The 25854-nt window shown below is 37.5% G+C and overlaps 1 protein-coding gene across 6 annotated transcripts in view; it reads right to left on the bottom strand.

The window, feature by feature from the left end:
* The window catches only part of LOC112512768 (valine--tRNA ligase, chloroplastic/mitochondrial 2), a 42494-nt gene extending 17775 nt beyond the window's left edge, over positions 1–24719 (bottom strand). Inside the window, exons 1-16 of one of the 6 annotated variants that reach the window (XM_025118899.1) lie at positions 24536–24719; positions 24309–24393; positions 23638–23764; positions 22953–23036; positions 22043–22137; positions 20568–20659; positions 20326–20379; positions 15028–15080; positions 14873–14940; positions 13680–13755; positions 13080–13163; positions 10958–11106; positions 10744–10861; positions 10543–10659; positions 10026–10246; positions 9841–9930 (exon numbers count right to left, since the gene is read on the bottom strand). In XM_025118899.1, coding sequence (XP_024974667.1) covers positions 9841–9930; positions 10026–10246; positions 10543–10659; positions 10744–10861; positions 10958–11106; positions 13080–13163; positions 13680–13755; positions 14873–14940; positions 15028–15080; positions 20326–20379; positions 20568–20659; positions 22043–22137; positions 22953–23036; positions 23638–23764; positions 24309–24393; positions 24536–24671 — 1649 coding nt within the window. In that variant the 5' untranslated portion in view covers positions 24672–24719. Of the gene's footprint in view, positions 1–9840; positions 9931–10025; positions 10247–10542; positions 10660–10743; positions 10862–10957; positions 11107–13079; positions 13164–13679; positions 13756–14872; positions 14941–15027; positions 15081–20325; positions 20380–20567; positions 20660–21721; positions 21751–22042; positions 22138–22921; positions 23080–23637; positions 23765–24308; positions 24394–24535 lie in introns of those variants that run through there. The other 5 variants (XM_025118901.1, XM_025118903.1, XM_025118902.1 and 2 more) reach the window with 5 other exon arrangements.
* Between the last annotated feature and the right edge of the window lie 1135 nt (positions 24720–25854).

Here is a 25854-nt window from a genome sequence, read left to right as displayed (position 1 = left end):
GGGCTTGCTAGATAGTTAAAGTCAGTTTTTGGGCTTAAGAGAAGGATACAAATGTGGGCTTCATTGTTGCCTTTGAAGTCCAATAGAATGAATAAGCCCCTGGTTTTCTTTGAACGTACATACGGTTGTTCCAAAAACATACACAGATGAAGAACCATGGAAGACTGGTGACAGAGGTGGTTGAGACGAAGGTGGTAACGGCAAAAACAACACCGGCGGCGGTGGCGGTGGTAAGCCATGGTTGTACCAAAATCTTCCCATGATGCAATTACTTGCGCACTCTACCGAAATCTTGTTCTTTTCTTTGTCGATCGTCAATACAACCTGGACTAGCCTCTTGCGTGTTCTTCGTTTCTTCTCCGTCGAAGCCTTCTTTGTTGTCGATGTACTCCTCACCCTTTGATTTTGTCTTTGCCTTCCCCTTGTTCTCATAGCAGAATCTTGGGATCTTGAAAATGAAGTGCTAGGATGGGTTTAGAGTTTCAAATTTTGACGGGCTTGATGGAATAGGCTTGGATTCCTTAGTTTCATTCCTCGCTTCTCTCTTCTTGCTCTTCTTCTTCATGGGCCATTGAGTGGTGTTGTTTGCTTGGATTTTGGATTCCAGATCAAACCTCGATTCGAAATTAAATCTGATTTTGGCTTCAGATTCGATCTTTCTCCTTCTCCCTCTCTCTCAACTTGTTTTCTTTTTCTCTTTTCTGCCAAGACCGTAAGTTTGCGATCTTGATGAATTGATTGTTCTTGGACATAATTCAAGTCTTCTTGAATCGATTCCTTTATGATTTCCAATCTTCTTGAACCACATCCATGGAAGACTTCATCGAAGTAATATCCTCCATCATCTTTTGCGCCATGACAAGCATGCTCCTGGTCAATTCCTGAATCGACTGCTCTGATACCATTTGATGTGAACTTTTCATCTTTATTCAACAATCAAATGTTTACAAATTGATTTCCAGTTTTTCGAAAGAGCCGGATCTCTCCAGAGAGGTTTTCCTCCAATTACACAATATAGAACTGATGCCTAATCACTTCTATCCCCTTCTATTTATACTTCTAATAACCCAACGTACTTGACTAATTGACCAGCCCCCACAATTGACTAATTTACCAGCCCCCTATTATCCCTACTATGATATCTATATGTAACATAACCTTATGCACCTATGTTGCCAGTTTTAATGTGAAAACCTAAATATCATGCTTGCATTGGGAAGCACCATTCACAAAATGAAGGTGGAACAGCATAGAAGAGGCAACCCAAAAACAAAAGGCAAAAAGTTTCATAGAGGCCAAGGCACTTATTGTACGTGTCCCAAAGCAGCAAGTTGGCCCAATAACTTCTTAAAACCATGGTGGAAGTCATTGGTAGCTCACAACTTTGAGCTTATAAGGAGCTCACGAATCTAACTTCCTGAAATTCTTGTCAAGGCTTCCCAGAATTCTCACTGTAATCGCCGATGTAGGAGTTGCCTAGATGTTATAACCCCCCCTTCCCCCCGAGGACTTATCACGTTTATTGAGGTTTGCCCCACCATCCTGATGGTACAAGGATCAGCTCTAATACAATTTGAACCTTCTCACAGCCAAAGCAGCAAGCTAAATAACTTCTAAACCAACTTAAAACCATGGCAGAAGTTATCGGTATCCCACACCTGAGCTTACAAGAAGCTCACAAATCTAACTTTCTTTCCATGTGACATGTGTACACTTATGAAGGTAATAAAATGATAAAGCAAAAGTATAATAGTCATCAATGTCAACAGTAGATTTACTATGAAGAGATGAATAGTGGAATGCAATGTGCACAAGAGAAACATCCTAATAACAGATTTTATTCATGTAATTTCCCCTTGTAACGGAACACTATCATACAGCATACTTCTATTTACATCCAGAAAAACAAACATAGTAGTCTGAAGATGACATTGAATTTTATCGGAGTTTGGGCTTTTCTGTTCGAGTTTTTTCAAAAAGAGGATGTGAAGTTTTGAAAAATTGCCACTTTCAGTAAATTGCAGTAGCAGAAGGGAGTACTTGGAGGACGTGGGATGAGCGAGTGAGGTTGGACATGGTAGTGTTATACATTTCCAAGGACATGACCTCTAATGGGAGTACAATGGAGACATAGAACCAAGGTAGCAGGCTAGGTTTATGGACCGATACCTAGCATAGTCGGGCTGAAGGGTGTTGAACAGGTACTTTTTGAAGGGTGGGGGGTGGATGGCTCATAGTCTAGGCTAGAGATGTGTTCCTTTTGCCTTGCGCTGTGTGCGTTTTGCCTTCCTTACCTTTATCGCGCTTTGTTCACGGTTTGTTAATCTTTATGCCTTCTACTTGCTTGCCCATGCTTGTGCACAAGCCAGGGGTCTTCACAAACAGTCGATCTACTCTTTTTGGGTAGAGGTCCAGTCTGCATAAATCTGACACTCCCAATACTTTCGAGTGGGATTACTGGATCGTTTTGGTATGGTTTTGATTTGATTTGGTTAGTAAATTGCAACGGCATATTATAGACAACATTATCTAAGATCTTTATTAGTGCAGATAAAGAACTCATAATGTTTTTAATTTATACACATTAATAGATATATTTCTTGATCATTATCAAACATAACAAACATATTAAATAAATTGGATATTAACAAGATTGACATTAGTTTCTTCTTTTGCCATAATTAGTCAAAGAGACAAACAATAAATATTTAAATCCTATACAAAAAAGAATACATCAATTCGAAGAAAATTTGATAGTTACATTGATTTAAAAAAAAGAATAGTAAAGGAACTAATAAGAACTAATAAGAACTAACTTTCAGAAGTTAGGCCTAAACCTAATTACAGATAAAACTCAAATATATATAGCACAACAAAAAATGTAAATTATTATTTATTTTAAATATTTATATGTGACAACATTATGTTCAAATCCATGCTACTCTTTAATAAATTAGAAACACCTTCTGGTTTTTCTCATATCAATAATTCGTATAGTATAAGATTAGTACATCAGACTTGATAGAAGTATACATGTTGATTAAGTTTTTATCTTTAAAATCAATGAAGAGATGTTGAAACTAAAGCAATTATCTAGCACTTAAATTATACTGCCATCTTTTTCATAATAATGCAACATTTTATAAACCACCCAAATATTTTTTATCGACCAAAGTATTTTGAAGTTGATGTTTTGATGTTGAAACTATATATTTTTATTTGATACATATAATATGTTAAGTTATACATACATGTAATCATGTGTACATACATACACACATATATATGTATATAATTCTAATTATTATATAGTCTGCTATATCAAATCATGGTCTTGACCGCTATTTAAGATTTTGACCATTGTAACAGGATAGATAGGAAGTATCTTCGATGTGCTCTAGTGCTTTTGTAGAATAGTAATTCATGAAGCTTTGCAAGACACTAAGTGGCGGGCTGCAGTATGTGAAGAGCTTCGTTCACTTCAGAAAAATGGTACATGGGTAGTGGTTGAACGGGTGCACGGCAAGACCACAGTTGGTTGTAAAAGGTGTTCACGGTTAAGTACAAAAGTGATGGCTCTATTGAAAGATACAAGGCTCGGTTAGTAGCAAAAGGCTACACCAGACATGAATCGATTATCAGGAGACATTTGCCTCGGATGCCAAAATTAATACCATTCGGGTTCTCCTCTCACTTGCTGCCAACTTCGATTGGCCTCTTCATCAACAAGACGTAAAAAATGCATTTCTAAATGGCACCTACAAGAGGAGGTCTACATGGTTTTACCCCTGGTTTTCATGCTCTAAATGGCAGCCATAAAGTTTGTCGTCTCAAGAAGGCCATTTATGGTCTCAAACAGTCCCCAAAAGCATGGTTTGATCGGTTCACTCATACAGTTAAACAATTTGGGTATGCTCAAGCCCATGCCGATCACACTCTTTTCTACCTTAAAGAACATGGTAAGATCACTATCCTAATCATATATATCGACACCATTATACTTACGGGAGATCATGCAGTGGCCATCGCAAACGTTAAAGCCCATCTGGCTCGCTCCTTCGAAATGAAGACCTTGGTAGGTACTTCTTGGGAATGGATATTGCAAGAACGAAATCTACGATTAGCTTGTCTCAAAGGAAATATACCTTGGACTTGCTCAAAGACACCGGGATGCTCGGTTCTCGGCCAGCCTCTACTCCTATGGATTCTTCTAAAGCCTGATGCTAGTTTTATGGTTCCAGTCAACAAGGGAGATTTCAACGTCTTATTGGTCAACTGATATACCTTGCACATACATATTACATTTGTAGTTAACTATGTAAGCAAATTCATGCATTCACCATCCCAATGCCATCTTGATGCTACTCACCGAATCCTACGGTATCTTAAAGGAACACCAGGTCATGGTTTACTGTTTAAGAAACAAGAACGTTCTCATGTGCTTCCAGACATGTTGAGCTCCACATTCTTGTATAGTCAAAAGGGGATCGATTAATTGAAGTGTTGACAGATGCAAGTTGGGCAAGTTGTCAAATTGACTGGCGTTCTACCTTGGGTTACTATTCTTATGTGTTTGGCGACCTTGTCACATGGCGAAGCAAGAAGCAGGGAGTGGTCTCAAGAAGTAGTGCTGAAGCCGAACTACGAGCTATTGCCTAAGGTGTGTGTGAAGCACTTTGGCTAAGAAGATTACTGAGTGAACTAAGAATCCGGGTACTACACCCGATGACTATTTGGTGTGATAATAAAGTTGCTATCGCCATGACACATAATCCAGTTCATCATGATCTAACAAAACATGTTGAAGTGGATCGGCATTTTATCAAGAAGAAAATTGACAACAGAATCTTGAAGTCTCATACATTTCTACCACTCAACAAGTGGCCGACATCTTCACTAAAGCACTAAGTTTACCACTATTCAGCACGTTAATAGGCAAGCTTGGATTGTATAACATATACCATCCAGCTTGAGGGGGAGTGTAGAATCGTAATCGGATATGGATTAATGGAGTTATAGATAGACTCTAATAAGGAAACGTTTGTAGATAAGTGTTTATCCCATATTGTTAGGAGTTGTAGTCATAGTATATCTCCTAACCTCTACTTGTACATATAGTTCCTTATGTTGTAATCAACATATAGTAGAAAATAATATTCCTCCTACTTCTCTAAAGCTTTTAGCTTTCTAGCTAGGAAGGTTCTTTGCATTCTTTTATAATTTTACATTAACAAAAAAAAAAGATCCCCTTTTGGCAAATTTGGCGGCTTATAGTTGTGCTCTCATTTTTTACTTAACCTTTTTTGCAAGTTGAGGGTCTTCTTGAGAACAACCTCTCTGTCTTATTAAAACAGAAGTAAGGTCTATATACATCCTACCCTACTCAGTTTGTTTGGTTTACCATAAAATGGTAACAAAATAGAGAAACTTTGTTAACCAAAATCAATACCGGAAGTTAACCTTCATATCCTTAGGATAGAAATATAATCTCTTATTTCTTGAGATTATATTTCTATTGTTGGCAGATTTTGTGATTTTGTCTACAGTCAAAAACTTCTCTTTTTTTGGTTAGCTAACCATTTAACTAGGAAATGTACCTATGTATGTTTTTAGGTTGTATATAAACAGTTTATAAAATTATAATCAATGACATAGCATGACAAAATATCTCTAAAGTGTTAAGGTATCACAGCTACAACATTACCATGTTCTTTCTTGTTCTTTATTGCTCTTTCTTGTTCAACTTTTATCATTGAAACTATTTAGTCAATATTTAAAATCAATATTCCATCCTCAGTTTTCCTATCTAAAGAGAAGTATCCATGCCTTCATCATCCAGACTCTTTAAATGTTACTGGACCAACTGAAGTTGTCCATGAAGCATAATCAAATGAACTTGAGAATATTAAAGTTGCATATCGACTCAATGAAGAAACTACATGATCTGGTCCCAAGTGATCCACATAAAGCTCAATGGAAAAGAAGAACTTCACCATACTCGATCCTGCACCAAGAAAAGACCCCAAATATGACAAGTGCGATACTCAAGATTCACTAATTGTGTTGTGGCTATACTCAAGATTCACTGATTATGTTGTGGCTATGGGACTCGATACATACAGAAATAAGTGGAAATTGCATGTTTTTCACATCTATTAAGAAAATCAGAGTAAAAGGATGCTACACCGGTTTTCGAAATAAACCAAACCAAAAGTACCCAATATATCCAACTCAGAAGTAGGTTCGGAAACGGATGTACATAAAACGTTTCCTCTAACCCAAGGAGTAGAGAGACAAATTCCGTAAAGATCCTCGGCTTGCGATTTTTTTGAGAAGACAAAAACAGAAAGATTGTCAAAGATTGGTTTTCAAAATAAAAAACAAACAAGGTACCCCATTTGTCACCAAGTATTATAGTACCCTTAATAACTAATGGCTCGAACTTGATTACTATCACGTTAGTAAGATGAAATGCAATCCTTGCTGCTTAAGTTCATCAATGAAATGAGTTCTTAGCGGGATTGAACATGGAATTTGATCAAGTCCAAGTCCAAGTCCTTGAATAGGAAGAAATGTCATACTGATAGAAGCCCCAACTGTCAACAAGAAAAATCTACCTTGCTAACTACAAATGAGACCTCCAAAAGCCGAAAGATATGCCCGAGCATGTACAAATAGATTTGGGAAGGTAAAACCTCCTATCACCGAAGACAAAACAAGCATAAGACAGCCAAAAGTTCTACCACAAGAAATGACACAATGTAAAGAAGATTTGTTGGAAGTTGGATGGAATACACAATGTGAATAAAGCAACAACGAAAATTATCAAAGAAACAATCCTCAACGGAATTATGGGAATAGGAAACGTGGAATAGACAAGGAAATATGGCAATTACATAAGAAGCATCAGATCAGCAAGAACCATACTCCTTCAATAAAGAGGAGGTGAGAAGGATAAGAAATTCACTTACTACTTGCCAAACAAAGTGGCTCATATCTTGCAACAATTTTTCCCGAATGTGCTAATCAAAGCCATGGACAACATGATTAGTTCACAATTATCATTTTTCAACATACACACAATGTTCTGGACACCTAAAGATTCAAGTACCTGGGTGCGTTTGGTACGAGGAACAGGACGTGACATGACTCAAAAAGAACTTGTTGTCTTATGTTTGGCGGGACATTAGACTAAGGCACTAGGACAGAACAGGACTGAGTGGGACAAAAATCATTTTATGTCCCACCAAAATAGGTGGAACAAAAATCGGGGAGATGGGACAAGATTAGTAAACTAAACTACCGACGTACATGAGAACCCTAAAACCTTCTAAAAGAATTTCACCTACCTACCTCACTCTTGCCCAACCTGTCCATTCCTGACTGCGTACCAAACGCACTACATGGGACGGGACAGGACAGGACAGGACGGGATAAAACCCACTGTCCCATGTTTGGCACAACATGGGACAGAACAAGAACTCACTGTCCCACGTTTGGCACGACACGGGACAGGGACAAGGTGGGACGACATGGGACAAAAGAGATTTTTTCTTGTTCCACCAAAATAGGTAGAACAAGATGGGACAAGAATGGGACAGAAACTAAAATATTACTAATCTACCCTCGTTTGATATATAACCTTAATATGGTATTTGCTTTAATGGTCATCACCGCTAGTTTAATCCGCCGCCATCACTACCGGCTATCACCGGCGGCCACCTCCACCTCCACCTCCTCTTCCACTACAACATCCTCCATCGCCTCCACAACCACCATCCACCAAGTCCATTGCCACCTCTACCATGGTCGACCACCGTCCATTCCCACCACCATTACCGTCGTTCGCCACCTTCAACTCCTCCTCTACTGCAACCTTCTCCACGACCACCATCAGCCACCACCATTCATTGCCACCTCCCCTCCACCATAACCACCACCACCACCACCATCTTCACTACATCAACCACAACTACCTCCTCCACCGTTGTCAACTGCCACCACCACCACAATCTACCATCTTCATGTCTTCTATAACTACCGTCGTCCACCAAGCACCACTGCCTCTACCTTCATAACCACTGTCGGTCACCGACCACCAACGCCCGTCAGCCACCAAAACCACCTCCACCACCACCACTACTACCATCAATTATATCAATTTTTTTCATTCAAATTTGATACGAATATGAAAATTATATACAAATATTTATTCTTTAATTATTTACTTTATTTGTGTTAATTATAACTATTATATAATATTTAAAATAATCAAATAACTTTTGAGGGTAGCTTGTCTAGTTTTGTCTCGTCCAATCCTAGTCATACCAAACACCAGACATATTCCTATTATGTTAAGTCCTGTCCCGTCCAGTCCAGTCCTGTACAGTCCTACCCTCTTGTCATGTCCTGTTCAGTCCTGTCCAATTATGTCTGCATACCAAACGCTACCTAAGGGATCACTAGCCTTTATAGCTCAAACAAGAATTATCTTTATCACTCCATTTATCACCCTTAATTGTGTTCTTCATGTGCCTAAATTATCTATGATCCCAAAAATGACCAAAGATTTAAGCTACAAAGTCACTTTATCATCTAATACACTCGAGGAAGAATGGGTTGTTTAAGAAGAAAAATGGGTTGTACTACTTGGATACCACCAACAAACCTATATCCCTTTTTTCATAATCATTTTCATTATCCAATAAAATCCATATATGGCTTCAATACTTTAGATTAGGATATCCCTTTCATGCATTGAGAAATATGTTTCCTCATTTGTTCAAGGGAATAATTGCATCTCATTTTCAATGTGCATCATCTCATTATACTAAACATCAAATAACATCATTTCAGCCATCAATCATAAAACACTATTTCCCTTTACTATTGTCCGTATTAATGTTTGGGACCCATCTAGAATTGCAAGCTTAGACAGTGCATGTTGGTTTGTCACATGTATAGACCATTGTACACGAGTCGCATGGTTATTCTTGATGAAATACAAATTTGATGCAAGTACAGTTATCCACACTCTAAGCATAATCCAAAACCAATTCAACACCACAATCAAAGTCATACAATGGAAAAAATACTTCAACCAAATTTTATTTCCTAATCATTCAAAACAAAGGCATTACACTCCAATCCACCAATTAAATACACACCAAAAAATGGGGGTAGCTGAAAGAAAAAAATGTGTACCTACTTGAAACCACTTGACCGGTCCCAACTATTGAAAGAAAAGTTCCAAAGCACTACTGGAGGAAGGCAACCCTAACTGCTACCTATCTGATCAAAGGGTTAATTCACATGTTCTACATAACAACATTCTTATTCAGGCTCTCAAGTTTTTCCCCACATTAGAATCACATTGCCACCATAGACATTTGGACATATCTCATATGTTCGTATGCAAGTGTATATGTCATTTGGTTCAGAGATTCGATGTGAGAATCAAAAGATGCTAACAGTAACAAGCGAGACTGAGAAAAGATATAGTACTTGCATATACTTTCAATAGTTATTCAATACAAGTCAATCAATTAACTTGTTTTATTTTCACTCAACCAAAGCACATTAGACTTTTTATGGGAAATATCATGTTTTGTATTCTGATATGTCCACCCCAGCATTCCCTGACCACCACCGACATGGATTTGTCAAGTTTCAACAATTATACTTTTCACACACTTTGTACAGAATTTTTCATTTAAACTATACCTCTAGAAAGAAAACAGAATCCACACAGCAGGTCATCATTGTATACCGAAAAACTACCATCTTGTTTTTCTCATATTCGTAAAAGAAATGAAAAATGAAAGAAGCAGAAATGCATACCCTGTTTCAAGCACTGATGTTGGGTAGAACCGTCTAAAATCCTCTGCAGACACATCAGGCCATCCCAAAGTACTGAAGGGCCATAAAGAACTAGAAAAATGCCAATGAGGCATGCTTAGAAACATTTGCAGAACGGCCAGATAAGTATGCATATAACTGTATTAAGGTTTATCAACTAAACAAACCTCGAAAACCAAGTGTCAAGAACATCTGGATCTTGATATATTTCCACATCTTTTCCATACTTTTGTTGAGCTTTTTTAAGAGCTTCATCTGTGCTCTTAGCAACTATGTAATCTTCTTCAGAGTCTTTGCCTACAACATACCAAACTGGAATCCTGTGTCCCCACCATAGTTGTCTGCTTATACACCAATCCTTGATATTTGATAGCCAGTGATTATATATCTGAAGTAACAAAGAAGACATCAAATAAGCTATAACACAGAGCTTTAAATTGAATGTCAAAGCGCTTATAATCTTTTTTAGTGTGTAAATTGGTGAGGCAATGACACAAAGAATCATATTTGCTGATGCTCGATGGCAAACTCATTAATCGTGACCTGGTTACAGATGATGATGAGTAGAGAAGCCAATGTTGAGGTCATCAAAGCAGGTAATAGAAGCTTTTGAAGCTATAAAGATGAGCTAGTGATGCATGCAAAGATATAGAGAAAATTTATTGTTGAAGATATCATACATACTTTTTCAAATCTTTCAGGCATAATGGTTAGTTCTCCTTTTCTCACTGCCTCAAGGGCCTTTTCAGCCATAGGCTCCATAGTCACAAACCACTGCTTGCTCACAAGAGGCTCTATGATCTGATTGTTAGACAGATTAGCATAAAAACCCAATAGCTGGTGAATAAGCACATGTGAGAGGAAAGCAAGACAAATATAACTCACTTCTCCACCTCTTTGAGAACGAGGAACTCTTGAAGTGTGAGCTTCTTTCTTGACAGCTAAGCCTGTCTCCTCAAGTTCAGACCACAACTTCTTTCGTGCCTCAAAGCGATCAAGGCCACTGATTTTACATGTGCAACATTCATACATAAGCCAGAACAAGAATCCTTGGCAATTCCTTGTTTTTCAACAAGCTTAACATATTTTTAAAACTCACCTATACAATCCAGCAACCTCATTCAGGGTCCCATCCTTGTTCATGACATTAAGTATTGGAAGACCAAGCTTTCTAGCAAGAAGGTAATCATTGTGATCATGCCCAGGGCTTATCTTTAAAACACCAGTTCCAAAGTCTTTATCTACATACTGCAGTACAAGGCAAGAAGCATTCTATCAGAACATGCAAATTGAGAGTTTAAAATGATGCAAAGAATCCTCAGAAATAACCTGTTTGAGAAAGGAAGGAGGAGTTGCTGTTAACCACCGGTGGTAAAATAAGTGTTCTTTCAAATATACAATTTTGTTTTGATTCTTCTTCCTTTTTCCTTCTTTTAATTTTATTTTATTAGGTAAAATAGTGAATAACAGAGCAACTAATTGTTATCAGAACAAGCCTAGAACAGTTAGACCTTGCTGTCTTCATCTAACCACTTAACCTCAGACACTAACAAGTAACAAGAAGTTAGAATGGTTGAGGGAGGAGATACATCAAGATTCCACTTCAAATTCTTTTATTTAACTAGTTTTTGAAATAGAGGTGACTTCAATTTCTATACAACATAAATTTATGCCAATAAACAACTAAGCTTGGTTTTAAAAAGCGTGATGCGGTCCGAGGTGGTAAGGATCCCGGAAGCCGATGCGTGATGCGTGATGCGCCCGGTATTCAAAAAATACTTATAAATTAATTCTACATATCAATTTCTACCTTAAAAATACTTACCTATCAAAATACTTCATTTATAACATAAAGTAGTTCAAAAAGTGGCATTAGAATCTTAAAAAGTTTGTGAATCGGAATAATTAAACACACAAACTACTACCATGAAGAACAGAAGTAAATGTCTAATAGTCCCCAATCCCAAACTAAATGACCAAGTGATACAAATGCTGACTTATTGGTATCTAATAACAAAAGGCCCAGAATTGTACATGTCTATTCTAGAAGGACAAGAGGGGTAAATCAGGAAAGTGGCTAACAAGTCTGTTAGAGGAGAGAGAGAAGAATAAATAGAATAGGGAATGACGTTGTCAGGCATGTTATGAGATTTTTCTTTGATTTTGAATCTCAGCATTTTGCTTCGAGAGGGGAGTTTTCCCTGGAATCGTTGGTTCTTATTTCTCCATTAATACAAATTCCCTATTCCTTCTCCATTTCATCTACTGTTATTATTACTCTGTTTTCTGTTCTTCATCACCAAGTGACCAATTAATACTCCCCAAGATCAGCATCATCAAACCCCAACACGGGTTCATCTCCCTCATCATTATCAAACCCTCCAATATCTGCTTCCACCTCAACTTCATCATCTTCATCCTGAAGAGCATGTCCTTTTCCTCTAGCACTTATAGTTCTTGATACACCCGACCCATCATCATTTACTCTCCCTCTTGATGCTCTAGTGAAATGAGGAGTCTCATACGCCCCGGAAGCTCTACCTACGTCATCCCACGTAAGATCATCATCAATAAACACCAAATCATCATCTTCATCATCAGTCCATCCTCCCCATCAACCACTCATCACTACTTCCCTCTTTTTTATATCGACGTTGTAAGGCACGATTAAATTTCACTTGAGAGGGGTTCTATTTTATTAGGTCATTATTACGTTCTATTTTAATCTACAAAATGCCCAACTAAAAACCTCTAAATAATGAAAAAGGAGCCTAAACATGAAACATATAGGATGCGCTAATGCATGCATCATGTGATGCATAGGTGATGCGACCGCATCAGAGAGCATCATGGAATCGGTTCGCATCAGCCCCTCTGATGCGTTACCTCGAGCGCATCGGAGCGCATCACGCATCGGAATTATGCGCGCATTTTTAAACCAAGCAACTAAGGTTTTCAAAAGAGAAGAGTCCTACTGATATGGACCTTGTTCCTTCTAAAATAAGTTCGCTCATCTTTTTTCCTGAGGTTTTTCATCACAAAATAGTGCATTAACCAACTTCTAATTGTGAACATTAATGATGTAATATAAAAAAAATCATAGCATCCTTCTGAACCATAGAATCAGTAACTTTATGCTTTCAAAAAAAGTAATGGCAGGACAGCATATAAATATACTGTTTTCTCTTCTCTTTCTATATTATATAAAGCATTGATAGTACCTTGTCAGCAATAATTGGGACATGACGACCGAATGTCATTGGAACTATGGCTGACTTTCCAATATATTTTGTGTATCTTCCATCCTGTAAAGGTAGTAGTAAATCCATCATTAACCGATTGAATACATAAACATTCATGCCATACTGAAACCAACAATGGCGACAAAAGCAAACACTGTTCTGCTTTGAACAGATATTCAGTAAAAAACGAAGTAGCCAACTTTTACTGAAAGCAAGGGGGAAATGCATTCTCGTTTATTTCAGAATAGAAGTTACGATCGCCTTTGGCACACATGTTTAGGCAAGCTACTGACCATTCATACTACTGGTTTTTATTACATAACAAAAGGATAACATATACAAGTTGTCCATGGCATTCCTCTCTGTATGTAATGGGCTAAACATTGGCAGAAAAGGTAATCCTGTTGAAATACCACTAAGTAACTTACTACTCATCCCATTACTCTTCATCATGTCAAGAAGACCAAGGTTACTCCCATATCTACTATGTGTAATGTGATGCAGTAACCGAGCTAGCTAATCAAGTAATCATAATTATATTTTAGCTTGATCTAACTTGGTTGAAGTGAGCACTTTTACCTCAGGATTCACCGCAACAGCTGTATCACCAAATAAAGTTTCTGGTCGTGTGGTTGCTATTGTTAGATAGTCACTCCTACAACATGAAAAGGATACAAACACGAATATGGTTAGTAAACATGCATGGCTAGAAAATTAAGGGACATGCAATCTCTAAATGAACCATTGAAGAAAAGAATTCAAAGTGAACAAACCATCAAGCAAGTAGAGGCAAGGTTTGCTGCATTTAATGACCTACCAAATCTTTATTCTTTGCTTGATTAGTTCCATAAGCACATAACTTTGAAAGTTCATAGCAATCTTCTTGTATATGCAGATATAGAGCAGCTTCACAAAGAAGACCAAAATCTACAACAAGAAATAGTCACACCCATCCTATCTTATGAATCTATCATTCTCTCCTTCAAAACACAATTTAAAGTTCTAGTACAAGGTTTTGTCTTCTAATAGTAAAACAACATGATGGTTCCCCTTTTCTCATAAACCTGAACAAATGATAGATAGAATGAAATTAGCACAATTTGTCCTGTTTTGGGGTCTCCAGGTCGTTGCAGAAAGGATATTGAGAGGAGAGGAACTTCTTGGGAAGTGTAGATTTTTATGCTGAGAAGTTTATAGCATAATGGCGAGTGTAATCAAGCCTAGTGATTTGTGAAGAGGGTAATAGTTCTTTTTCTGTTCTTCTGTAAATTGGCAGCGGTTTTAAATTCTCAAACAGACTTTTGATAGTATTACAATGTATATAGAATTAAAGCTTTATGCCAAAGACACTTAAATACCAAGCTAAATTAATATCCATGACTTAAAATCTGGAAGCCATATTTAGGTAGGGGTTATGGACTCAATCACAAGCACAGTTAAGGGAATATATTGCCTAGTACATCTAAAAGCAGAAGAAACACATGTGCACATAAATAGATGTGTGAGATGTAAATTGATAAATGAGCATATAATTAAGGACGATCTTGGGCAACTGGTAAGCTTTCCTTTGTAACCAGGTTGCAAGGTCGAGTCAGGGAAACAACCTCTTTGCAAACTCCAAGCAGAAGGTAGCATACAAGGATGTCTCTCCTCACCCCTTGCAAAACCAGATCACCTTTTAATGAACATTATAATTCATAGCACGAAATTTCATGCCTTTTCGGACAAGCAAATGAATATGGAGTATGAAATAAGAAATACGGACCAATTACCTAGAACCTCCAGCGACACGATACTTGATATGATATAGAGTACCAGGTTCTTCAGAATATTCAACTTCCTATGAAATCATGGATAATCATGTTAATTTGGGAGCTTGCAAATAGATAAAACCCATTGAGAGCTGATCATAAGTGATCCAATATACCAAATCAGAAACTGCAGTCTGTAAATTTGGAGACCAGTTGACCATGTAAGAGCCTGCAAGAAAACATATATGGAGGGACTGAGCAAGAAATTTTATTGTGAAGAGCCAAATGGCATTGGTAAGAATTTTTATAGAATAATTAACAATTGGCCAAAGAAAAGAATCAACTGGAATTTATCCAACAGTTGTTGTCAATTGTGTTGTTTGCTATAAGCTAGGCAAGCATTAACAGCAGCACATATAGATTGCAACTATATAGTGATTGATTAACAAGCTAAATAGCTGTAAGGGAGAGAATTAGGATGAAATTAGCTCATCTTTAAGTAGTATTCAAGCAATTTTAGTAATGAGAGAAGAGCACAAGAGCAATTTGAGGACAGTACTTACATTTTGACTACTCTTTATTAACTTTTTCCCAATTACTCTTCTCCCATTGATGATTCTTAATCACTTCCATTAGAAACTGTCTCAAAACCAAGCAATCCCCTACACTTTTACTTGTCATATACTTGCATATGACTAGATTAGAATCGGCAGATCAAATTCAATAAGTTCAGAAAAAGAATCTGGGTCAATGAGTAGTAAAAATCTTTGTTTCTCAAGTTATTTCTAAATCATATAGAGGGCAACCTGGACATTAAATTTGGACACAATTTGGGTTTTCTAAGATGGTATCTTCAAAAAAAAAAACGGAGCCATGGTAAAGAATATATATAAACCAAGGTACCACCCATGGAAACATTAATCAAGTGCATGCGGGCAGAGATTAATGCCTCCTTTGCCATCAAATAGAACTAACAAATATTACAAGTCTACAAATAACTGTAAACCCATGCCTTGTAACCAAGGTCAATCTATAACATCAATCAAATGAAACTACAATCCAAATGCTATTATGAAGTTTTATACATGTACCAAAATTAAAAAAGAAAGCCACATAGAGATTAAGACCAAGGCAGACCTCAGTTCATCTCTCTTTGCACACAGTCCGATGTATCAAAGCACGATGCCAAAAATTTATTATGAGAGCAAAAACAAAGAAGTTTATATCAGAAACCAGGAGCGGAAGGTCGTAAAGGAACCTCACTACAAATTACAAGGTAACTGAAACAAAACTAGGACTATGGCACATAATTAGATACCTCCAAGCAGCCCTATACTCCTATTTAAGGTCAAAACGTTTTCTGTTTTTCAATCATTTAAACTTTCCTGACTACTAAACTTCTGCTATGATAACTTTGGACCATCTATGCCTCTCTCTGTGCCCTCTCCCTGGTACAAGTCTCCTCAATTCATTTAGAGATCTGCAATGGAGATGACCAGACCACTCAAATTTACTTCCTCCATCACAAAATATTGCAGGACTTTCCATCTTGGGTTGTCCCAAATAAAATGCAAAAATATCCTTTTTTAGTAAGTTTCAAATCCAAAATTGCTCGTATGCCTACTAGCAATCATTACAAGATATCAGTGACATTGGTTTTAGTGCAAAATTCTACCACTGTTGTCTTATTGAAGGGCATCTTAGACATTTGACCATTAGTCAAAGTTACTCATTAAGCTACATGCGAAGTCAAACGTTGCATTCTTTAGGAGAGGAGAGAGGAACCTTTTCTTTCCTTTTCTACCCAGAAGATAAAAGCATTCCATAACCAAAAGACTTGATGATCACATAAGTGGGTAATTCATACATCTGTCCTTGTTCTTTCTGCATCTTCGTCCCGTCTCCATCCTCTCACATTGTTGCTACCTCTCTCTCTCACTATTCCTATCATTGTTGTGGTCTCACAACAATATTTGTTAAAGCAAAACCAAACAAACCCACTATATCACGCTTGAAAGCAGGGTCTAGAATGGGTAGAATCCACTCTATAAAAACCGGCTTGTGCAAAAGTGTGAGAGGGAAGGAATAGACACCGGCAAGTAGAATACTTAAGATTAGCATAAAAAGAAGGAAAAGGGAAAAAGGCACAAAGAGACATAAACCAAGTACAAAAAAACACACAAACGCTCCTTCATCGAAAGTAGGCTTTGTATCCAATTTGTCAGCTCCCTAAACCTCCTATCCTACCCTCACCCTCGATAACTCCCTTCTTTCTATCCACACTAGCGACTAGGTCCCTACTTTTAATCAACTACCCTGATCCGACATCCCCGATAACTCCTATCAGAGGTCATGTCCTCATAAATGCCTAAGATTGTCATGTCCATCTTCAATTGCGCATCTCAGGTCCTCCTTGGATTGCCCCTCGAGCAACACATTCTCTACTCTCCTCACTAGCGCCGACCTTGGTCTCCTGCGTACGTGTTCAAACCACGGCAGTCCTCCCTCTCTAAATTTATCCGTGATACATGCAACTCCCAACTCCACCTGTATTGGCTCATTCGGCATCCAGCCTAACAAGGTTCGACCACAAGTCCATCTAAGCATCCTCATGGGCCTTCCTTAACACCCAACACTGTTGACCTAATATCACATAGTTGGTCACCCACCACTCTTGACCCATATAACATGGCTGGTGTAGTGGCTACCCTGTAGAATTGGCCCTTCAATTTTTGTGGAACCTTCTTGTCGCACAGCATCCCCCTCACAGCTCTCCATTTTAGCCACCCTACCTTTATGTGGTGCATTACATCCTCATCAACCTCTCCATGAGCTTGAATCATAGAGCTTAAATACTTGAAATTGTCCTTTTGGGGTACCCCTTGCCCTCCAATCAATGTTGACATCTCCCCTATCATCAATGTGGTCCTCACTAAAATTGCACCACATATATTCTATCTTTGAGCGACTAATACGCAAGGTTATTTTTCCAAAGCCATCATCCACTACTCCAACTTCACATTGACCTTTTCCTTCAACACCATAAACGATATAATATCATCCGATAACATACACCATGGAACACTTCCTAGAACCCCCACGAGATCGCATCCAAAAACACAACATAGAGGAATGGGCATACACTGATCCTTGGTATAACCCTATACCCACTAGAAAATACTTAGTCTCACCCACCGCTGTCCACACACAAGTCTTTGCTCAGCCATACAACCCCTTTATCACCCTGATATACCTCCATGGTACCCTCCTCTTCTCTAGGCGTTTTATAACCGTGGGTGTTCGGGCCAGCTTGCATGCACCTTGACTAATCCCATGGGGCCCTAAAGCTAAACAGTCGGGCAAACCTCTGACGGCCCCTAAGGAGACTCAAACCAGCGATTAGTGGGAAGCAAACCAATGTCTGACCGATTGAGCTACCCTCAAGGGTTAACCTACACATTCTTTATAATAGAAACTATCACAAGTCTCTCTAGGTGTCTTGCCTACGACTAAAATAATAGCACAGTTACTTAAGCACTCCACCAACATATCCCATCTTCAAGAAGTCACCATTCGCAGCGCGCTAAAAGTGTGTATTTCTTCGGTAACCAAATAGATAAAATTTGATGATTAACATTTTACCTTTCACAAGAGTCTCGATCAGCTTTTTAATTCTATATGTGCAAGCTTCTAATTTCTCTGTCTCTCTATTTTATGTATGTGTATTCACATGTAATTTTGCAATTGTCTGCCACATCATTGTTCCATTGTAAATAACGAAATCCAAGTGAAAATGACTGAAAATAATATGCTTAAAAGATTAACACACCCTCAGCTTCTCTTTTTCTTGCTATTTCTTTTATTTTTATTTCTATAAGAGCAAGACAATGAGAATATAATATACTAGCCACAAGTATTCTCATATAGATTGGCACTGAAATTGGATTCAAAAGTTAATAGAAAAAATACTAGATCAGCTTTTTTACTTATGAAAGAGCCAACTCACCAATAGCAAACATGTTAAAGCAACGAAGTTGGCTGAGAAGAAATTTTAAGGATATGGTAGTGTTAGGAACAATGGATAGGTAAATGAATTTTCCAGGTTCTAAATAAATACAACAAAAACCAATAAGTTCATCACCATAAGTAAGAAGCCCCAATAGGGGTTAGACAAGCACAAGGGCTTTATATTTGATGTTTCATAGAAACCAAATGGAAGATAAAGGATTCATGTAGCCAACTAAGATACTAAAAAGGTCAAGTTCAGTTTGTGTTTGGATTCTACAAATGAGAACCAAACTAAATGGGCCCAATAAATCCCATGCAAAGATAGGGTTTGGGGGTAGGATGCAAACCTTGTCTCTATCCCAAAGGGTAGAGAGGTTGTTTCCTTAAGAACCTGTCGCTGGCAAAACAACAACTAAGAGAAATAAACGGGCAAGCTATATGTGAGAGTGTGTGTAAACAAGCAACATGTATAGCAAACAAAAAACACAATCAAGGACAAATCTGAGGGGAATACGTTAAATAAACAAGGCAATACAAAAATATAAGGCATAATACTAACAACTACTAGTACACAGAAAAGATAAGGCTAGTGTAAAGTTGTTAAAGGCTCAAGGCGCACTTGGCACAAAGGGGTCTGGGGGCCTAGCATGAGGCGCAAACCTCAGGAATGCAAGGCACATCTTATCAGAATATATACACACACAATTACACAACTCAAATATGCACCAAATACAAGCCTCCAACACAGCAACCGGTAGTACTTTGATAGAGGCAAAAGGGAGAAGGGTTTAAGGCGTGAGCCGTGAAGGAGAAGTTTTAAGGTTCGGGTATTTATAGAGAACGAGGCTTGAAGTTCTAAGGACTGGGTATTAATATTAGGGTATAACTTATTATGTCATCTATTTAATAACTCTTTTTTAAGAAGTCTAGGAGATGAGAAGATCAGAAATTTTATTTCATATTAGGGGTTGACTAGGTATTCAATAACTCTTTATGCGGCATGCCTAGGCCCACAAGGTGCCTCAGCCAAGACGCAACGCCTTAGTGAGCCTCATGAATAAGCCTAGCCTCGACTCTAAAAAAGCCCAAGACCTTGAGCCTTAGAGCCTAGGCACGCCTCAAGTGCGCTCTTAACAACTAAGGGCAACTATACCTCGAACAAGTCACACAAGCAAAAACAATATTAGACTTGAAAGGTAGGAAATTCCCCCCTTTTAAGACAACCCTCTACTGGGCATAAGGCCCCGGTAGCCTAATTGCCACGACGCTACCCCTCCCCCTACCTCATCCTCTATCTACTCTTAATTACCCTCCTTCCATCCATTCTACAAATCCATACCCATAGTCTACTACCTAAACCATGCGTCTCAAGAGCTCCTATCGAAGGTTATGTGTAAAATACCACAATAGAGAACGGAAATGAAACAATCAACCATGAGAAGTGAGAACATGAAATTGATCCATACCTTGATAGATAAGCCCTTTCTCGTGAAGCTTAATAAAGGCATCAATAACAGCACCTGCAACAATTAAGAAGAAAATGAACTCATGAAATGTTAGATGATAAAACTTTTGTCGTTGAACAACAAACATGTTCATCATTATTGCAAGACATAAGAAACAGGATAACATTCAAATGCTTATTGCCATTAACAAACATGGTTCTCAAATTATTGGGGGGTTACAATTTGATAGAAATTTGTCTTACGACTTAGCTGGTCATCAAGTGTGAAATGTTCTCTAGTCCAATCACAAGAAGCACCCAGTCGGCGTATTTGATTTGTAATGGTTCCCCCATACCTTCAAAGATAAATCCAAAGTAGATCATCAGAGATGGTAATGACGTAACAAGTGTACCATTGACATGGTCCTAACCCAGGCAATTAATTTTAAACCAAGGAAAATTTATGTTGGCAATATGATCATGATTATGTGTGGGTTATAAATTTTGCCACCTTTATTTTTACTTTTTCCCCTTTTGTATTATCAGTTACATGTTACTCCATGGGCCATCCAACATGTTCCTACATAAAGGTCAACTATAAGGATGAGTTGTTTCCTCCATGCTTCAGATGTGAAGTTTGCAATCATTTGATTAGAATATTCAAATTTAACAAGATGTATTAGAAAGAAACTATCAAAAAGATTCACATGAAAAGACTATAACTTGACCAAAAAAAATATTGGCTCAACTTAATATTTGGCAATATCTTGAAAACCCCAAATTACATAAATGTCGTCCAAAAAGTATACCAAATTAAAGACCAGAAAGATAAGGAAGCATAATATGTTTTATGGGTAAGTGTGTGAGAAAGAGAAAAGGGAAAGGAGTGAGGGAGGGGGAGGGGGAGGGGGAGAGGGAAGGGGAAGGGGAAGAGAATATAGTTTGGAATATATATTTCAAGGTAAATAGCATTTACAGACACTGTAACTTTTCAGCTTCCCCAACGGTCCCATTATGATTTCAACTAGGATGATTTACCTATTGGGGTTCCTAATTTGTTTCTATTTAGCTTATTTTTTAATCTACTTGAAAACTTTTTTATTGAACTTGCTTGCAATCATTCAAACTGAAAAGGAAATGAAATATCAAAAGAGAACTTGGATTAGTTTGGTCAAACAAAAAGATCTATGTAGAAGTCACATAACTCATACAACTTCAACAAATAACTTATTGACCGATTAAGATTGTGAAAGTCAAGAAAAATGGTGCATACATACAAACCCATCAAAAAAAGAATTCTGAAGTTTATGAAATAGCTTTAGAGATTGAGCAAGTGTAAAAAGCAGAGTCATTTGTTTTGTTCAAAAGAAAAGCAAATGAAAATGGAGCATAAATATTTTGTAATGTTAAAGGGATACATTATTTATTTTGTGAACCATATGCGCTATATGTTCTGAGAGAGAGATATCGATTGAATTGGTGAGATTGCACAATTGCCTATCACATGAGCATTATAACGGGAAAAAATGAGAACCACATTAAAACTTCTAGTTAAGTTTTTATACCACCTGCCACATGCAATTTTAATGGTCACATAAAAATAAATATTGAGAGCCTTATGGGCAAATAGTCCAAACTGAAACCACAATAGGCACATTTAGAGGACCCAGAAATCCATAGTGGGCAAATGTGCCTACTTTGAATGCTAATAACACGATAACTGAAACAAATAGACATACTTCTCCTTCCACTCCCAAACTCGCTTGGTGAACTCCTCTCTACCCAATTCAACCCTCTTTATTCCTTCAGAAGCCAACATTCTTTCCACGACCAACTGAAAAAGTAATGTATATTAAGATAAAAACAAATAAGTAAACTAAGAATACAACAAGCAGGAATGGAACAGTTGCCATTGAAGGTGCAGTAAATCTATATGAAAGCTTATACTTCAACATGCAATTTTATACGAACAACAAAATATCTGCATGACAAGATCTCACTTGCGTCAAAGTATAGCATAATAGAATCCGATGCCAGTATATCACATATTGATGATTCTTATTGGTGATCCATCTTAAATATCAAACTTAAATTTGGAAACTATAACCATGCATAACAGAAACATAGAAACAAAAAGAATATATATATATATATACACACATATATACTTAATTAAGTAACGTCCATTTCTAGATAAACTCGCACTTCCAACATTCTTCTACTCCTATACTGGAAGATATAATTAAGAATTACAATTTAAAGATATTAGGGAGTTATATAACATAACATGTGAGATGGCTGGATGGATGGTTTGTAAAGACAACACAGGAAATGTGCCTGAACAAAATGAATTATCATAACATGAATCATTCAAGATGGATTTGTTAGCTCAACAGCACTCAAAAAATTGTCAATTGCTTGTATGCGGTTAAGCTAGACCATATATGTTTATAACAATTTAAATCATCACTTTTAGATCATGAACCACTTCAAAGTGGTTTAGAGACTCTGTTTCAAACTTTGCACACTAGCAACAGTAATTTAATTTGAAATTTGAAGTTCGAAATATTTTGAATCAAAAAAGTGAGGTTGTAATAGGGAAAGGGTTACAGTCTTACAGATCCGGTATAATAGTATTAAAACCCAAACCTGGGTTGCAATGCCAGCATGATCTGTCCCAGGAAGCCAGAGAGTAGGCCTGCCCCTCATCCGGTGGTATCTGATCATAATATCCTGGAGACGATTGCACATGAGTTGCTAAAACACCATAAAGTTACTGTGATGACACAGAAAAGAATGGCAACATGGTTAAAATATGTAGTGCTAAACTGCTAATGCAATATAAATGCTTGCTCCTAGAAAGCAATTGGATTATAGTTTTTTTTAGCATAGAACAACACACTCTTCAATATCATTTTCCTGTTTCAGGTTCTGTAACAAGCTTGACACCAATATCATCACTGCATATGTGGCGGGCCTAGAAGAAGTTTACATTCATATTTGGTTTCCAAATGCAGGTTGATGATAACTATTTGTAGTTGTCCTGTTATGCTGATTCCAGATGATTGAATAGACAAATAGCCATTTGATCCACGTAGGGATAGTGTGAGAGTCCCACATGGGCTAGACTTGGACCATTTCTCTTCTATATATGTTGGAACCTCCCTTCTCTCCTCGAGAGCTGTTTTGAAGAGTAATTTAATGGGATTCCAAATATTCTCACAGATAGCATACTCTTATTCACATTGAATGAAGGGTTTAGCAATAAGACTAAGAAGTAGAACAAAGTTTTCACATAAAAGAAAGATGCATCTATGTTAACCATTTACTTAACCTCAAGAGTCACAAACATAGCATGCCCCATGTGCAACGAACCAGTCACATTTGGAGGCGGCATAGTAACAACAAAAGCTTCACTTCCCTTATCGAAGTTCGGCTTGAAATACCCTTGAGAATCCCACCTAGAAGCAATAACATGATAAATTACGGAATGAATAATTTCAAAAGCAACATTCTAGTAACAAATCTCTTAGGACAGCCTTTCCCAACAAATGATGTCTCAAAAGACAATTATGGAAAGCACATCTACATAAAAGCCAATGCAAGCAATATTGTGGTAAGAACACAAGGTATTCAAGAGAGAAAGAAAACTGGCATCCTTAAATAGTAGACTGAGGGTTGAACGTATATTTGTAGGAAACTTCACCTCTATGAGATGATAAGTTAAAATGTAAATTTTGACTGCAGAACCAAGGAGAGAGATAATCTAGGAAGAAATGTTTCCAGTCTCCATGCCATTTCGGTGTCAAAATAGGCCGTTTGACATTGTTGTCTATTCGGACATAACATACTTGTATGTTTCAACATGGCTAACCCAGTCCACAAGCATACTTTCATCCCATTCCAGCATTAAGATGATGATAAGTGAGTCATTTTTCAGTTCAAATAGAGCAATGTGAATTACATGCACAAAACAAACATGGCACATTCGATCAAAACAAATACCAGTTGTATATCCGTTCCTCGGAAGTAAAGTCAAAAGATTTTGCTATCTCGGGAGAAGTAAATACTCCATTGTCAGATGCAGCAACTGAAATTTCAGTTAAACAAAAACCATTGCATAAAGATTAGCACATTCCAATGAAAAATTATACCTTTTTTAAGAGTTAAAATTAATGAAATTGCTACGAAATCAAACACTTTCCGAAATTGATGGACGAAACCATGATTACCTGCTAAAAACCTTGATTTGAGGATACGAAGATGTAATCGATACAAAGTGACACTACAACGCCGATGAGAGAAGAGAACAGGATTGAGTCTGTATAAAGAGCAAGAAGATAAGAGGGAGGCATTGGAGAACGCCATTGAAGGGTGACAAGAAGCAAAACCCCTCGCTAGGCTATTTGGGGTTTTAGTGGCAGATAAGCGTGGGGAAGATAAAGGTTGGGTAGTAAGAGCTAGGCATGTCGGGGTGGGGCGGCCCCGGCCCGGCAGTTAACACCCATCCCCGGTCAAAACCGGGTCAATGAAAAAGCTTGAATGACGAATCTTTGGACTAAAACTCAGTGGCGGACGCAGAAAAATATATTGTAGGGGGCATGTTATAAAATAAAATAATAATTAACTTCAAATTTATACAAAAATGATAAAAAGTTACCTCTTACAACTGTGCCCTACGACTTTTCATCTTTTGAAATTGCGTAATTACATCATCATTTGAAACTGCGAGAAGTGCTTTTTCTATAGTACATATCATTGCAGCATTCAAAAATTCATCACCGATTTTGTTGTGTAAATCTGACTTCACAATCTTCATAGCAGAAAAACATCTTTCGACTGTTGCAGTAGCAACTGGCAAAACCAAGGCCAACTTCAATAACCGATAGACTAGAGGATAAGTTTGATGCTTTTTTGTTTCCACTAGCAGTCTAGCGAGCTCGGCAATACCACTCAAATTGGCAAATCTTTCATCTTGACGCACAATCAAATAGCACATGTTAAGTTGTTTCTCAAGAGCGATCCTTTCCATATGACTAAAATCTTGAGGATACAACTCACTCAACTTCAATAAATCTGATACATTGAATTGCGAAAACGAATCGCATAGGCTCAAAACTGCTATATTTTTAAGCAATTCAGTACTTACCTCACTAAATCGATCCCCAAACTCTTGAATTTGCATGTCCACAACAGTGTTGAAAATATCAAACTTGTAATAATGACAATTGGTGATGTTGCTCCTTTGTCTTCCTTTTTTTGAATAACAGTCTTCCATATCCAAAGCCTTAATACCATTTGCTTCACAAAAAGAATACATTTTCTTCAAAAGTGGATCAAAACCAGTTTCTCTAAATTGTTGCAATAGTTGTTTGGTTCCTCTTATCAATGAAACCGCTTCCAAAATATCTTGATCCTTTTTTTGAAGAGCCCGTGACAACAAGTCTGTGATCTCTAAAATATGAAACATCAAATGCAAATAAATCACAAAATCAAATGTCTTCAAATATGCTAAAATACCAGTTGCTTGAGTGCGACTAAAACCATTATC

This window comes from Cynara cardunculus (assembly GCF_001531365.2).
Source record: "Cynara cardunculus var. scolymus isolate 2C chromosome LG 5, CcrdV1, whole genome shotgun sequence".
Lineage (NCBI taxonomy): Eukaryota > Viridiplantae > Streptophyta > Magnoliopsida > Asterales > Asteraceae > Cynara > Cynara cardunculus.
The sequence above is the reverse complement of the archived record's forward strand: the minus strand, read 5'-3'. Positions and strand labels throughout refer to the sequence as shown.